Here is a 16237-nt window from a genome sequence, read left to right on the forward strand (position 1 = left end):
GTGAAAACCTCGGAAGACTTATGCATGTTCTGAGAATATAATAATTTCTGTGGCTGTGTTTCGTAAGCTGCTAATCATTAAAGCCATCACTCACGGCCTTAAAACCCTGAATGCTTTATTGAAAATATGCATACATATCTTCTCCTACACAACATTACGTAACAGTACAATCACTTTTTTTAATAACACATTTAAATGCAAAATGGATTCTTCCGAACCTGGCCGCTAACAAACAAACCTAATAACGGCTTCTCACCTCGCCAAGCGTTGACGGCAAGGAGTGGGAAATAAGAAGCCCCAAAATAAGGTAAGTCTCAAAAGAACAAGAAGTTGCATAAGCTGAACCTAGAACACCACATCTGTGATTGTTTTAGTGTTTGATCTGTACTGAGGTGTGTGGCGTGTGTATACATATATATTTTTTTATATCTATCAGTCTTCTGTAACAGAACAAGCTGGTGGTGGCTGTAATGACCTGTGGGCAGGCGCTCGCCTGATGCAGGGGAGATCTGTGTCACAGAAAAATGCTTAGCCTATATACTGTTCTTACACGATCTCATTATACATACCATAACATATACAGATATAAAGAGCATACCATATCAGAAAAGCTTATTTTGCTTGACCATCCAACAGGAACAATTTGTACATGTTCATAATTATCTGATACACTTGTGTACAAATGCATTACACATACATGATGAATTGTGGTAAAATAAATTAACGTATAGAAAAAGAAATGGTTGAAGAGGCCAATGATAGTACGGGGAAAATGAGATGAAGTGATAAATGAAACAGAAAACGATAGTAACAAAATTCACAAAAGCCATTAAAAACAGATAAAATGTCTGAAAAAAACTTATGTCAGCCTGTATTGAATACATAAATCAGGAAAATGAAAAACAAACAAAGCAGCAAATAAATGCTAATTTCACCACAGCTAGAGAAAAAAGTGGATACACCAAAAACGTAAGCGATAAAGGTGAGGGACAGGAGAGAAGGGAACAAGTGAGAGGCAAGGAGAGAAGAGGGAAATGGAGGTCAAATGAAAACAGCACAATGGTGGACACACAAATGAGATCAAAGTCAAGGAAAARCCAGAGTCAACCCCATTGCTGTTAAGGGTGATACAGCAAGTTGAAGCAATTCCTTCCCCACTACCTAACCTCTCCACAACTATAACCTCCTAAACGTTCCCATTAGAAAGTTAGCCTCAGCACGTGCTTCACTAGGTCTAGCAAGGACTCTGAAGAGTAAGAGCATAGCCACCATATAATCAAATGCTATTTAGCTGTGAACCACAGGTTGTCAAAATGGTTTCTTCTGGCAGCAGTGAGGCCTAAGCGACATGCACATCAATCTCACCATCCCACCAATTCGGGGAAACAAAGCTACATCCAATTTAAAAGGGTATTTTACTGTGTTAAAAAAAAAAAAACACTAAACAAACGTAATCATCATAACCATAGAAGCATCTCCGAGATTCACTTAGATTTGTGTATTTTATATCCATCCGATTCAGTTAAAATGCCCGTAAGTCCTATCATTTAAAAATAGCTAAAAGTTTGAGGTGAAATAAAAAAAACGTAATTATTTCCAGAGTGTGAAAACCACAATCTCATACGTTGAGACGTTTATTAGAGGCAGCAATGAATAAACCCCCCAAAGAATGACTTTCCTGTTGGAAGAGAAACATAGATATATAGTGCCGTGATATATATTTGCCCCCTTTCTGATTTTCTCTATTTTTGCATATTTTTGATAGCGAACGATATCAAATCTTCAACCAAAACCTAATATTAGATGAAGGGAACCTGAGTTTACAAAAAAAAAATATTAACAAAGTAATYCAACATCCAATTCCCCTGTGTGAAAAAGCAATTGCCCCCTTACACTCCATAACTGGTTGTGCCACCTTTAGCTGCAATGACTGCAACCAAATACTTCCTGTAGTTGTTGATCAGTCTCTCACATCGCTGTGAGGAATTTTCACCCACTCTTGCACGCAGAACTGCTTTAACTCAGCGACATTTTGGGGTTTTCAAGCATGAACTGCTCGTGTCATCTCAATTGGGATTAAGTCTGGACTTTGACTAATCCATTCCAAAACGACAAATTTGTTACTTTTGAACCATTTTCATGTAGACTTGATTGTGTGTTTTGGATCATTGCCTTGCTGCATGACCCAGCTGCCCTTCAGCTTCAGCTCACAGACCAATGGCCTGATATTCTCCTGTAGAATTCTCTGATACAGAACAGAATTCATGGTTCCTTCTATTAAGGCAAGTCGTCCAGGTCCTGAGGCAGCWAAGCATCCCCAAACCATCACACTACCACCACAATGCTTGACCGTTGGTATGAGTTTCTTACTGTGGAATGCAGTGTTTCGCAGGACATAATGGGACCCTTCTCATCCAAAAAGTTGACTCAAGTTTGCCAAAAAGTATGTGGATGATCATCAAGACTCTTGGAAGAATGTTCTATGGACAGAATTTTCAAAAGTAGAACTTATATGAAGACATGGGTCCAATTACGCCTGACGAAAACCAAACACGGCATTCCACAATAAAAACCTTAAGCATGATGGTGGTAGTGTGATAGTTTGGGGATGCTTTGCTGCCTCAGGACCTGGGTGACTTGCCTTAATAGAACAAACCATGAATTCCGCTCTGTATCAGAGAATTCTACAGGAGATTGGCAGGCTATCCGTCCGTGAGCTGAAGCTGAAACGCAGCTGGGTCATGCAGCAAGACATGATCCAAAACACACAATCAAGCCTACATGAAAATGGCTAAAAAGAAACAAATTTGAAGTTTTGGAATGGCCTAGTCAAAGTCCAGACCTAATCCCAATTGAGATGTTGTGGCAGGATTTGAAACTAGCAGTTCATGCTTGAAAACCCACAAATGTCACTGAGTTAAAGCAGTTCTGCATGGAAGAGTGGGCCAAAATTCCTCCACAGCGACATGAGAAACGAATTAACGACTACAGGAAACGTTTGGTTCGAGTCATTGTAGGTCAAGGTGGCACAACCAGCTACTGAGTGTAAGGGGGCAATTACTTTTTCAAACAGGGGCATTGGGTGTTGCATAACTTTGTTTCTGAAATAAGTATGTAACGGTTGTGTTATTTATTCACTCAGGTTCCCTTGATCTAATATTCGGTTTTGGTTGAAGATCTGATAACATTCAGTATCAAAAATATGCAAAAGGAGACAATTAGAAAGGGGGCAAATAGTTTCACAGCACTATATATACCCTTACCACTCTCCACCACTACAGCCCTCTCTATATATATATATCAACGTACTAATCATGACAATAAATAATATTATCAATAATAAATAATAAACTCTCAACGAGGCAGGTGAAAGGTGGCAGTCCTGGGGTTAGCTCCGAGACAAAAGAGGATGGGGCCTGGCTGAACACAGGTGCAGACATCAGACACTGTGAGCCACACAGGTAAGAGAAGGTGGGAGACAGGTAAGAGGAGGTGGGAGGTCACAGTCAAGGTGGCTGCTGGGTAATCAGTTAATTTATGTGATTTGTCTGACATCTCCGTGTGTGTGTGACGTTATCACCTGCCACAGCCCCAGAGCCAAACCTCCAGAAAGCGGCTGTCAAAACGCAATAGTTTCTCTGCTTCATTCGTTAGAGTCTAGTGTTGTTCTCCTGGATTCGAGAAGTAGTGTCTTCTGCTCCAAGGTCACCATCAGCTGTCCATGTTACAACATTCTTTCAGGGAGAGAGAGAAACAGAAGAGCATTTTCATTTATAGTTTATTTTTTTAAACATTTATTTTTGCCCATCCCCTTCTTTGGACTACAAAAATAAACTTTGTTTTTACAGTTTTTAAAAATGTTGTTGTTACATGCAGTCTACACACATTTTACATACACGTTTTACATACATTTCTTTTTAAAGTAGTTACATAGCAAGAATAAAATAATTTGATATTTTTTAAATACACTGCTCAAAAAAATAAAGGGAACACTTAAACAACACAATGTAACTCCAAGTCAATCCACACTTCTGTGAAATCAAACTGTCCACTTAGGAAGCAACACTGATTGACAATACATTTCACATGCTGTTGTTGCAAATGGAATAGACAAAAGGTGGAAATTATAGGCAATTAACAAGACACCCCAATAAAGGAGTGATTCTGCAGGTGGTGACCACAGGACCACTTCTCAGTTCCTATGCTTCCTGGCTGATGTTTTTGGTCACTTTTGAATGCTGGCGGTGCTCTCACTCTAGTGGTAGCATGAAGACGGAGTCTACAACCCACACAAGTGGCTCAGGTAGTGCAGCTCATCCAGGATGGCACATCAATGCGAGTTGTGGCAAGAAGGTTTGCTGTGTCTGTCAGCGTAGTGTCCAGAGCACTGGAGGCGCTACCAGGAGACAGGCCAGTACATCAGGAGACGTGGAGGAGGCCGTAGGAGGGCAACAACCCAGCAGCAGGACCGCTACCTCCGCCTTGAGCAGGAGGAGCACTGCAGAGCCCTGCAAAATGACCTCCAGCAGGCACAAATGTGCTGTGTCTGCTCAAACGATCAGAAAACAGACTCCATGAGGGTGGTATGAGGGCCCGACGTCCACAGGTGGGGTTTGTGCTTACAGCCCAACCCGTGCAGGACGTTTGGCATTTGCCAGAGAACACCAATATTGGCAATATCGCCACTGGCGCCCTGTGCTCTTCACAGATGAAAGCAGGTTCACACCTGAGCACATGAGCACATGTGACAGACGTGACAGAGTCTGGAGACCGCCGTGGAGAACGTTCTGCTGCCTGCAACATCCTCCAGCATGACCGGTTTGGCGGTGGGTCAGTCATGGTGTGGGGTGGCATTTCTTTGTGGGGCCGCACAGCCCTCCATGTGCTCGCCAGAGGTAGCCTGACTGCATTCGGTACCGAGATGAGATCCCAGAGCCCTTGTGAGACCTATATGCTGACATGCACATTTGTGGCCTGCTGGAGGTCATTTTTGCAGTGCTCTGGCAGTGCTCCTCCCTGCTCAAAGGCGGAGGTAGCGGTCCTGCTGCTGGGTTGTTGCCCTCCTACGGCCTCCTCCACGTCTCCTGATACTGGCCTGTCTCCTGGTAGCGCCTCCATGCTCTGGACACTACGCTGACAGACACAGCAAACCTTCTTGCCACAGTCGCATTGATGTGGCCATCCTGGATGAGCTGCACTACCTGGCCACTTGTGTGGGTTGTAGACTCCGTCTCATGCTCCCACTAGAGTGAGAGCACTGCCAGCATTCAAACGTGACCAAAACATCAGCCATGAAGCATAGGAACTGAGAAGTGGTCTGTGGTCACCACCTGCAGAATCACTCCTTTATTGGGGGTGTCTTGTTTAATTGCCTGTAATTTCCACCTTTTGTCTATTCCATTTGCACAACAGCATGTGAAATTTATTGTCAATCAGTGTTGCTTCCTAAGTGGACAGTTTGATTTCACAGAAGTGTGATTGACTTGGAGTTACATTGTGTTGTTTAAGTGTTCCCTTTATTTTTTTGAGCAGTGTACATTACATCTATATAGAATAGTACTTATACATTGCGCTGTCAGTCATAACTATTATAGAACATGAGCTTTTAAAACCACACCTCAGCTACTCTCAGTCCATCCCACCTATCGCCGTAAACCGCCCTCATGATTTCTGTGCTGTTCACATAAAATCTGAACTGGTATAATCCTATAGAATCTACATATTGTAAGATAAATATTTTTGTTACATTGTTGATTGATTGACTATGGCTTTCTAAATCTCCCAACAATGCTATATGTAGAGTTCATAATAGCAGAGCATTTGCATGTATAGTACCTTTTCTTCTTGGTCCACCCCTACACAATAGACTTAAAAACCTACAAATGGTCTTTTACACCACATTTRGTCTCATAATTACAGAGTAGAGGCTATGGTAATAATAGACACTGAACCTAAAAACATATGGCAGATATAATGAGGGACCACTAGTTAAAAGTATGATGACCAGTAAAATATATCTGTACCGTTTAGCCCCTCAGCGTCTTGGACATCAAGGAAAGGGGCGGGCCCCCAGATTCGGACGGTACCGTCGTCTGAAGCGCTGGCCAGGAGACCGGGCACTACAGGATTCCAGCTCACACAGTTCACTGTACGGGTATGACCTGTCAACTCTGCGATGGGCAGCTCACTGCGCCTGTGCCAGATGTACACTTTGTGATCTGTAGATGGACACACAGTATAAACCAGACCATGCGAGTGTTACATATACTCCTCTCTACCTTTTCCTGGGCCATGTTCATTAGGCAACAAATGGAAGAAAACAGACCGAAAACAAGGAGGGACTACCTGGCCTTCCAAAAATAAACGTTAATTTTCCTTTGCAAACGGTTTGAAAACGTTTTCCGTTGCATGAACTAATAAAACTTCCCTGATGTGAGTGAGTTCGTGTGGTTATACCGACAGGTTTACAAATAGTACTGAAAGTAATGTCAAAGCATAATTTGGACTCAGATGAGATCGACTTAGAAAGGGACGTGGCCTTACCCTCACTCCCACTGGCGATGAAGTCTTCGTTGTGTCCTCCAAAGCAGGAGTGGATGGTGTAGAAGCCCTGTGTCACGCCCTGATACTTCCTCACCAGCACCCGGTCATGTAGGTCCCACAGGTGCACACCCTACAGACAGACAGAATATTGACCGGTGCACTCTCAGACAGCTCGGCATAATCCGAACCAAACCCCCCCCCCCCAAAGAAAAGCCAAACCACTCACCTGAGTAGCCACATTCAGCAGAGCTAACCTCCCGTTCTTTGAAACTGTGAAAGACATGATTGGATGGTCCTCCTGGACTCTATGGAAGGGGAGCACAAACACAAAATTAAAATGACAGAACTTGCAGAAGCACAGGATGGGCCTCGTGCGTATAGAAACAATGATTAGATACGACAATGGATGGGACTAACTCACATGTTTCTGTCCGTAAGGTCCTCAAAGTTGTAGCCACGGATACGCTGGTGTGTGTCTGATGCCAGGACGGTCCGAGTGTCACCCAGGCACCACAGGCACTGAACCCTTACTCCTTCCCACGAGTCCAGCAGGTTACCGTCCAGATCCTGGGGATATGGATATATCAACATCAATGCACTGATTTGTCCAACACACACAATAGCTCAATCTYCCCTTATGCTGGGAACGAACAGGTCACACCCTGATAGAAGACACTCACACACTGGTAGAACTGGCCCCTCTGGCCTCCGGTGACGAAGCGCTTGCCGTCTGGATTCCAGGCCACACTGGTCAGACTGTCCTCGTGTGATTGGCTCATCTTTGTCCGCAACTCACCCGTCTGGCCAATGACAAGAGACATGCGTGAGTGAGCAGGGGGGACATTTAAAAATAAAATAAAACGAAAAAAAAACTGTAACCTTTTTTTTAATGCCTAGTAATAACATGACAATAACAACTYCCATTTCCATCCCGGTGAGAGTAAGATGTGGAAGTCATCTCTAATTTACCCGCAACACAATCATTAAGGAACATAACTTTGTAGAGGACTTTTGATCTTTCGAACAACAAGCATTCCGGATAAAAAGTCGATCCAACGTTACCTGTACGTTCCACAGCCACAGCTCTGAGCAGTCATCGGGGCCACAGGCAATCAAGTAAGTGTCATCAGGGCTCCAGGCCAGGTATGAGACACCGTAGGCGTGGCCCTCGAGAGTCTTCATCAGCTTCAACTGGTGACTCTCCTGTCAATCAGCAGCACAGCTATCACCTCAGCTAATCATTTCCCCCCAAAGTTCACATCTTCCCGCCTCCGCCACCCCTTTGAAACCCCCCTCTCTTATGCTCGGTTTACTAAAACCTGATACACTTATCAGCATGATCATGGTTCATCTGTAATGATGAAAGGCTCCTACTGTGTTGACATGCCACACGATGACTGTGGTGTCTTTGGATCCCGTTGCCAGTTTGGTGCCGTCATTGGAGAACTTGCAGAACCACACTTCATTGCAGTGTTCGGTGAGGATCTGCTGGGTGTAGCAAGGGAACTGTTTCCTGTAGATAACAACACTCAGACGTCAGGGAGAGAGGACATATAGGAGAGAATAAGGTTTTGTTGATTCCAGGTATAGACCTTATCACCCTGAACGTTCTACCCAGCTAGCGTGGGTAGCTAATACATTWAAAAAAAATCCAGGGCAGATAGTGGCAATGCCCCAAGGTTTTTTGCATTGGTTTAAATGAAGCACTTCACTTCCATTAGAAAATGTGAACGTCAGAAAACGAACGTTAGTTAATGGCGCGTGAATACATACAATCTAGACATGCAATCTTGTGACGTAACAACCACAATAGAAGCAAAACAAACTATTCCTGGGAAGTAAGACCATTACAACTACAGCTGAGGTCCCAGGCAAGGCAATGTTGACGGCCAAATGGAGGGAATGAACACAGGAAGGACAGACAAATACAGACAGAGTATAGAATGAAGAGCCTTACCGGCTGCAGGCGTGGTCCAGGAGGAGGGACACAGAGTCCAGGCCGCTGTCCAGTTTGGTGTTGTGGTAGAGGCAGCGCTCTCTCTGCAGCTCCACAGCCTGCCTCAGCAGGGTCTGCAGCCGGCGCGGAGGCAGCATCACAGAGGGAGGCAGGTACGCTACAGACAGGAGAAGAGAGGGAATGAGGCACAGTGTGATAAGATAGGAATGAGGGGAACAAAGAGAGAGGGAGAGAGATAAATTGTTGAAAAGAAAGTCTATTCTTAAAATGTCACTCGGAAAAGAAGAGGAACAAAATATCTGTGTTTAAAGGCCATCAATTCTGTTTCAAATCTGGAGTTTCAGGTTCTAAATGAACCTATTAAAACTCACGGACGCTTAATAAAGCTCAAACCAAGTTTATTCACCCATTGGGTCGATACAGCTGCATAAGACAGAAGACATTCACACAAGCACTGACATTTAACCCTTTCTCCTATGCTGAGTCTCCTCCTACACATCTGAACAGCCAATGCATCTCTGTTGCTAGACAGAACCTTAGTGATATCTGTTCTTCCTCACTTCATCTGACCTGACCTCTGCCCCAAAGTGCTCACTCCTCCCCAACTCACGGCTGTCATGTTGACTCGTACCAGACTGTGTCTTTTTTCCTCCCATAGGATCCCTGATGGCTAACAATAATATATCCGTACAGAATGTAAACATTATACATTCCCCTCTCTCCCTCAGTGACATGAATAAGTACATTTCATATTCTCAGAACCCAACAAGAGGAATTCATTTGATAATAAAGGTGCACTCATCTTAAACAAAACTGGGGGGAAGGCTGAATGTGAGGATGTGGTATGTGAGTACGTGGTATGTGTGGGTGTGTATGTGTGGGTGTGTATATGTGGGCGTGTATYTGTATGCGTGGGTGTGTGTGTGAGATGTGTATGTGTGGGGTGTGTGTGTGAGATGTGTGGTGTATGTGTACGTGATGTGTGGTGTGTAGTGTGTATGTGTGGGTGTGTAATGTGTGGGGTGTAATGTTATGGGCTGGGGTGTGTGTGTGAGATGTGTAGTGTGGGGGGTGTGTCATGTGTGGGTGTGTATATGGGCGTGTGTGTGTGAGAATGTGTATGTGCGGGTGTGTTGGTGGGTGTGTATACGTGGGCGTGTGTGTGTGAAGATGTGTATTGTTGCGGGTGTGTTGTGTGGGTTGTATCGTGGCGTGTGTTGGTGTGAGATGTGTATGTGCGGGTGTGTATGTGTGGTGTGTATACGTGGGCGTGTGTGTGTGAGATGTGTATGTGCGGCGGTGTGATATAGCTGTCGTCGGGACAGATCTGGGCACTCACTCTGTAACTTGTCCAGGAGTTTAGTGCGGGAGGCAGTGCCTTTACCCTCCCACTCTGCCTTTGCTCTCAGTTCCTCTGCATGGCTGCACATCAGGTACCTGGGAAATAGATGACATCAGCATTAGGCTGCCCTGCAGGACTCAGCCCCAGCACCGCGAAGACAGACAAGGAATCCCGCTATTCTAGCTCACTCAAAATCAGCTCAAATTCAAAGTGGAGCCAAAAATGTGTCTATAATCAAATCCCATACCATCGAGTATACTGAATGAGGATTGGCTGTACTCCAACACAAACACTCCTCACTGATGGAATAGTTAGTTGTCACACATTGCAATGGAGATGGATCAAATTCCTTTTAAAAGGAACTACAAGTGACAGCGGTTTCAATTTCAAAAGAGGCTTAGCTCTGTGATCTAGGCCATTTCTTTAGGGTGGGGTAGGGCATTAGGACTGTTGATCAGAGGTAGCTACCCGCTGAGGATGTGGATGCGCTCTGTGTTGTACTTGAGGGGAGTGAGCTCAGCTCTCAGGACCTGCAGCGCCTCCAGGATCTTGGCATCCTCCAGATACTCCAGGTACTTCTGCTGCAGGAGCAGGAACTTCATCCGCTATAGAGGAGAAAATAAGACGGGCAGGGGAGGAAAGGACATGTACAAATATGAGTGCATTATGAGTTAAGCACTTGCATCTTAAAACATATCAAAAATGGTTTGTCTATGAGGAAAATGTAGCCTACACATCCTACTCTTTTACTCTGACAAGCAATAGGTGTCAATGTCTTGTCCGCATTCTACTGTAGCCAGTGCTGAGTGATTAACCGAAATGTCGGTTATTTTTCGCTTTTTAAACAACTCATTGAAAGCTGTCAGTTCAATTTTTTGAATTCCATTTTATTCATGTTTTTTCTGTGAGCGCAATGCGCAGGTTCTCTAGAGATAAATCAGATCAAGCCCGAACTGTGCAATGTAGTAGGGAGTTTCCAACAGGTCAATATTCTACATAGTTTTGTGCAGAACACATGGTAATTACCTACAATGACCATAATCGAGAGAGAGAGAGAGAGAGAGAGAGAGAGAGAGAGAGAGAGAGATCGAGAGATCGAGAGAACACGCAATCAAGAGGGATAGAGAGCAGTTACTTCGTGAGGTATCGATACCTGAAAATACATCATCTAAGATTGATAGTTGGTATTCAGCAGTCATAAAATTATGCCTTATTTACTGTGAAGAACTACTAAAATAGTGATTTTGTCAGACAGCATAAGCATCAGCTCTACAGAGATGACGTGGAATTAAATAATTGCCATCAAATAGGCCTAAAACAAATGTAAAATACAATACAACTGAAATATTTTATTAAATGTGAATAGATTATGGTTAATAAGTGATAAGCAGTAATGGGCAGTCACTACCATCATGGGACTTTTATTAATTGTTTTTTTCTGTGTTGTTACAGCATTCAACCCACATACTGCATAGTGCATTTAATGTTAAAAACAATAATTGAAAACAGTGATTATTTTATATATAATCGAAATGAAACCGACCTCTAAATGCACCAATAACTCAGCACTAACTGTAGCACTGTTGGGCTCACCACAATAGCACTTGGAGAATGCATCAATGCTTTCAGCTCATTCAGGTCACTTTCAGCCTATATTCAATCAAAAAAAATAGACACTGGTTATTTTCTGTTTTCTAACTACTGTACATTTCAACTTAATAAGCGAAATTGTTGTTTAAAAAGTTTGAGAGAAATTAATAAAATGAGTCAACATGTAGAATAGATGCGTTGTGTACCTCTAAAGTTAGATGACTAAAAATAAAAACATCTCAAATGATTTCATCACCTTGTCCCACTCTCCTTCCACCACATGGTTGCGGAACATTGTGGCAGAGGGATGCTCCAGTCTGCAGCCAGACTCCTGCATCAACAGGTCCACTGTCTGACTGTAGATGAGAGGGAGAGCATGTGCAAAGGAAAAATACTAAGTATTTGCAAAAGGAGAGTCAAATAGCATTATTTTATGTAGAGGAATTCAACGATAAAGAAGTAATTCATTTGAATCATGTTTACTAACTTATTACTTGGTCAAGTACAATATCACAATGCCTGATAGGGTGATCATTGTATCTTTATCAATGACTTGCCAAAGTCCTAAACAATTCGACTTGTGCTGTATCAAATACGTAGACATATCTTTAAAGTTGGAGGCAAATATGATGACCGTTCAATTTTCTAAATTCTTAATGAAAACAGATCGATTTCACGTGATCTTGTGGCTTGACTGACATGCAAATACTATCAAATAACCAAACATTCTCAAAGTATTCTGGACTAGATTTTCCAGTTTCCTTGGTCTTGGCAACTCGCAAGAGTATTGTCATTGTAAGCATATTTTTTAAATACACTTAAAACAATATATATATATATATATATATATATATATATATATATATATATATATTAGAGGCCGACCGATTAATCGGAATGGCCGATTAATTAGGGCCGATTTCAAGTTTTTATAACAATCAGTAGTCAGCATTTTTGGATGCCGATTATGGCCGATTATATTGCAATCCACGAGGAGACTGCGTGGCAGGCTGACCATCTGTTATGCGAGTGCAAGCAGCAAGGAGCTATGGTAAGTTGCTAGCTGGCGTTAAACTTATCTTATAAAAAACAATCAATCGAAACAATCACTAGTTAACTATACATAGTTGATGATATTACCAGTTTAACTAGTTTGTCCTGCGTTGCATATAAACAATGCAGTGCCTGAAATTGTGTCACTTCTCTTGCGTTCAGTGTAAGCAGAGTCAGTATATGTAGCGGTTGGATGGCTCCTTGCGAACTGTGTGAAGACCATTTCTTCCTAACAAAGACCGTAATTAATTTGCCAGAATTTTACATTATTATGACATAACATTGAGGGTTGTGCAACGTAACAGCAAATTTAGACTTAGGGTTGCCACCGGTTCGATAAAATACGGAACGGTTCTGTATTTCAGTGAAAGAAAACAGTTTTGTTTTCGAAATGATAGTTTCCGGATTTGACCATATTAATGACCTAAGGCTCGTATTTCTGTGTGTTTATTATATTATAATTAAGTCTATGATTTGATATTTGATAGAGCAGTCTGACTGGGCAGCGGTAGGCAGCAGCAGGCTCATAAGCATCCATTCAAACAGCACTTTCCTGCGTTTGCCAGCAGCTCTTTGCAATGCTTGAAGCACAGCTCTGTTTATGACTTAAAACCTATCAACTCCCGAGATTAGGCTGGCAATAGTGCCTATAAGAWCATCCAATAGTCAAAGGTCTATGAAATACAAATGGTATAGAGAAAAATAGTCTTATAATAACTACAACCTAAAACGTCTTAACTGGGAATATTGAAGACTCATGTTAAAAGGAACCACCAGCTTTCATATGTTCTCATGTTCTGAGCAAGGAACTTAAATGTTAGCTTTTTTACATTGCACATATTGCACTTTTACTTTCTTCTCCAACACTGTGTTTTTGTATAATTTTAACCAAGTTGAACATGTTTCATTATTTGAGACTAAATTGATTTTATTTGTGTATTATATTAAGTTAAAATAAGTGTTTATCGTTCACTCAGTATTGTTATAATTGTCATTATTACACACATATACATATATATATATATATATATATATATAAATAAAAACCGGGTCGATCAATCGGTATCGGCTTTTTATGGTCCCCCAATAACCGATATCATCGGTCGACCTCTATATATATATATTCTTGTCATTTCATGAAGTCACATTTCTGGACCCCAAAGTAACAGTTAACGTTAGATAGCTTACTACCAAGATCAGCTAAATTGTGCAATAACGGGCCATCTTTCTCCCTTCATCAATTTTCTATAGGACCCCGTGCTCTATTCAATTTTACCTCTACAAAACTCCTCTATTTATCTCACCGAACTAGTCGCTGTCAACATGATGACTTGCTTTATTCGCGGTTATTATGAAGGACATGATTTAGCATCAGCTGACAGCTAGCTAGAAAGTTAGCAAACGTTACTTACTTAAYTCCTAAATCGTGTAAATGTTGCCCTATAAGTCTAATGACATCTTCCTCTGACTGAGAAAGACGTTTCTTCTTTTTCACGGAGTTTGCATCCGAAGACACGGTGTTGTTGGATGCTGCTGGGGCTGGGATACCGATGTTGTTACTGACAGAGTTCCCATTGTTTGTTGTGGATAGTCCATTAACGTTAGTGTGAGCTCCCCCGGCGGAGGACGACTCTCCGTTTTGCGTACTGTTGTTTAGGCAGGACAGCTCCGAATCTTGACCCTGTCCTGCCCCGTTGGCCTGCATGTTATTAATGTAGATGTGGGCTACACTGTGCGGATTTAATCGAATGACAGGAGCAACGGGTGAATTGGGAAAAGTTAAAATCCCCACAACTGTAGACAGGGCCGCTGACCCAATTGCAGCCCCAAGCTCCCCTGCTCCCTCCACCACCGAAGCTCGGTATTTCTTCCGCGGTGGCGGCGACGCTCCGCCGGTTTCCGAGTCGGAGGAAGCGGAGGCCAGAGTTAATTCGCCAAGGGCGTTGGTGACAGAATGATATCAAGTTGGGGCTGGCAAAGGTGTCAGAGACAAGACAATAACTCGTTTTATCGCGGAGCTTCTCTTGTTATTGTTGCTCTCCAGACAGCTGCAGATCCATTATCGATATTGAGACGCAATGACGTCACCGGAAATTCCGACACTACCTTGTGTCCGGGTAGTCCATTTGTGGCGCCCTTGAAGTTCATACTGAACTTTGTTTCACAAGTTAATAGACCTTTTTATATTTTGTTTTATATTTTGATTAATTTTCTCTTGGGAAAATGATAACTTGTTTACGATAAAAGGGTAAATCTGCAGTTCTAACAATAACCGTGACCGTCCTGCTGCTGTATGTAACCACTGTAACCAAATGCAACCACTCTCAAATTCATAGACGAGCTATTTTTTTTAAATTATTATTATTATTTTTTTTTTAAAGTTGACAATAGCAAAATGTTTATTCCAGATATTATGGTTTCAGCCAGACTGCAAAGAAATAAGGTTCAGTAACACGGAGGAAACTGTTGAAGAGACCTCGAACCTCAGAGAGACAATATACAGTAACGTACATACAATCTCCCACTGACTCTCAAACTGGACACGGACAGTAGTGCACAAAATAGCATTTGGAAAATCGGGTGGCAAGAAAGAAAAATAATGCCTTGTGCCCACCCCACCCCACGGCCTAGTCAAGTCCTGTTGAGACTCTCCTGAAGGTCTGTTGTTTCCTTTAGTTTGCCTCATCCTTGGAAGCCTCGTCAAAATTCTCCACCAGATCTGGAACATCATCATCTTCCTCCTCTATGGGTCGATTGGTGCTTTTCCATCTCCAGCCTGTTTGGGCAGAGCCTCAGCCAGTCTCCGGAGGCTAGTCAGACTGTCTGCTCCCAGCTGGTTGAGGATGCTGGGGAGCATCTCTGTCAGCTGCTTGGTCTCGGCGTGGCCAGTGATGGTGAAGGTGTTGGCTGCCAGGGAGGCCTGCACTTTGGGGTTGTTGAAGTGGATCACTGTCCCCTGGTTCGTGAACATGTTCACCTCTTCAATGCCAGAGATGACTCCTAGTTTCTTTAGGGAGAACTGAAGTTTCTTGTCATCTGCAGTTGCAGTTCTGTGCACAACCTTCTTCTTTCTGCGAGCAGTGCCCTTGCCACCGATGCGGACTTGTGCCTGAAGTTTGGCAAGTTTTTCTTGATTCATTATTATTTCTTTCATCTTGTGTCGTTGAAGAATGGCAGAAACAGTGGAGGAAAGAAGGTATTTTAGAGCTCCTAACTGACCTGCACACTAGCAGCGCACACACGCGGGGAGCAAGATCCATGGACAAGAGCTATGGATGCAAGGGCTGACCATTCATGACATCAAAACTATAGAATTAACCAAGTTGAGGCTATACAGCTTTTGTTTCAAATTACATTGTTTAGAGCTTATATTTACAGTTCGTGTGGGGTACAACAATTGACCCAAGGTCATGAGACTTGTCATGAGACTTGTTATATTCTTCAATAATCAATGGGTATATATTTTTTGAAATTTTTTACCTTTATTGAACTAGGCAAGTCAGTGAAGAACAAATTCTTATTTACAATGATGGCCTACTGGGGAACAGTGGGTTAACTGCCTTGTTCAGGGGAAGAACGACAGATTTTTATCTTGTCAACACAGGAATTATAGCCCAATGCTCGAACCACTAGGCTACCTGCCGCCACAGGTAGCATAACTTAATGATTATATARCATTAATTTAAAAGTCTAAAACTGGAAGTTGCAATTGCAGGTTTCCCCTTTAAGTTTTTTTCAAGCTACATCAAAAA

The 16237-nt window shown here is 42.6% G+C and overlaps 1 protein-coding gene and 1 pseudogene across 1 annotated transcript; both read right to left on the reverse strand.

Annotated features, from left to right (window-relative positions):
• Positions 1-97: 97 nt before the first annotated feature.
• LOC111958804 (WD repeat-containing protein 26) lies at positions 98-14569 on the reverse strand. Its single transcript, XM_023980078.3, has 14 exons — positions 13898-14569; positions 11689-11788; positions 11436-11492; positions 10311-10447; positions 9840-9937; positions 8501-8657; positions 7918-8056; positions 7606-7746; positions 7224-7343; positions 6965-7110; positions 6770-6848; positions 6544-6673; positions 6024-6218; positions 98-3734 (listed from the first exon to the last, which is right to left on the reverse strand). Exons 1-14 carry the CDS (start codon positions 14188-14190, stop codon positions 3712-3714), a joined length of 1815 nt encoding a protein of 604 aa, XP_023835846.1. The 5' UTR covers positions 14191-14569; the 3' UTR covers positions 98-3711.
• Positions 14570-15148: 579 nt separating this feature from the next.
• LOC111958805 (transcription factor BTF3 pseudogene) lies at positions 15149-15735 on the reverse strand (annotated as a pseudogene).
• Positions 15736-16237: the final 502 nt, after the last annotated feature.

Source organism: Salvelinus sp. IW2-2015, linkage group LG35 (genome assembly GCF_002910315.2).
Source record: "Salvelinus sp. IW2-2015 linkage group LG35, ASM291031v2, whole genome shotgun sequence".
In the NCBI taxonomy this organism is placed as follows: domain Eukaryota; kingdom Metazoa; phylum Chordata; class Actinopteri; order Salmoniformes; family Salmonidae; genus Salvelinus; species Salvelinus sp. IW2-2015.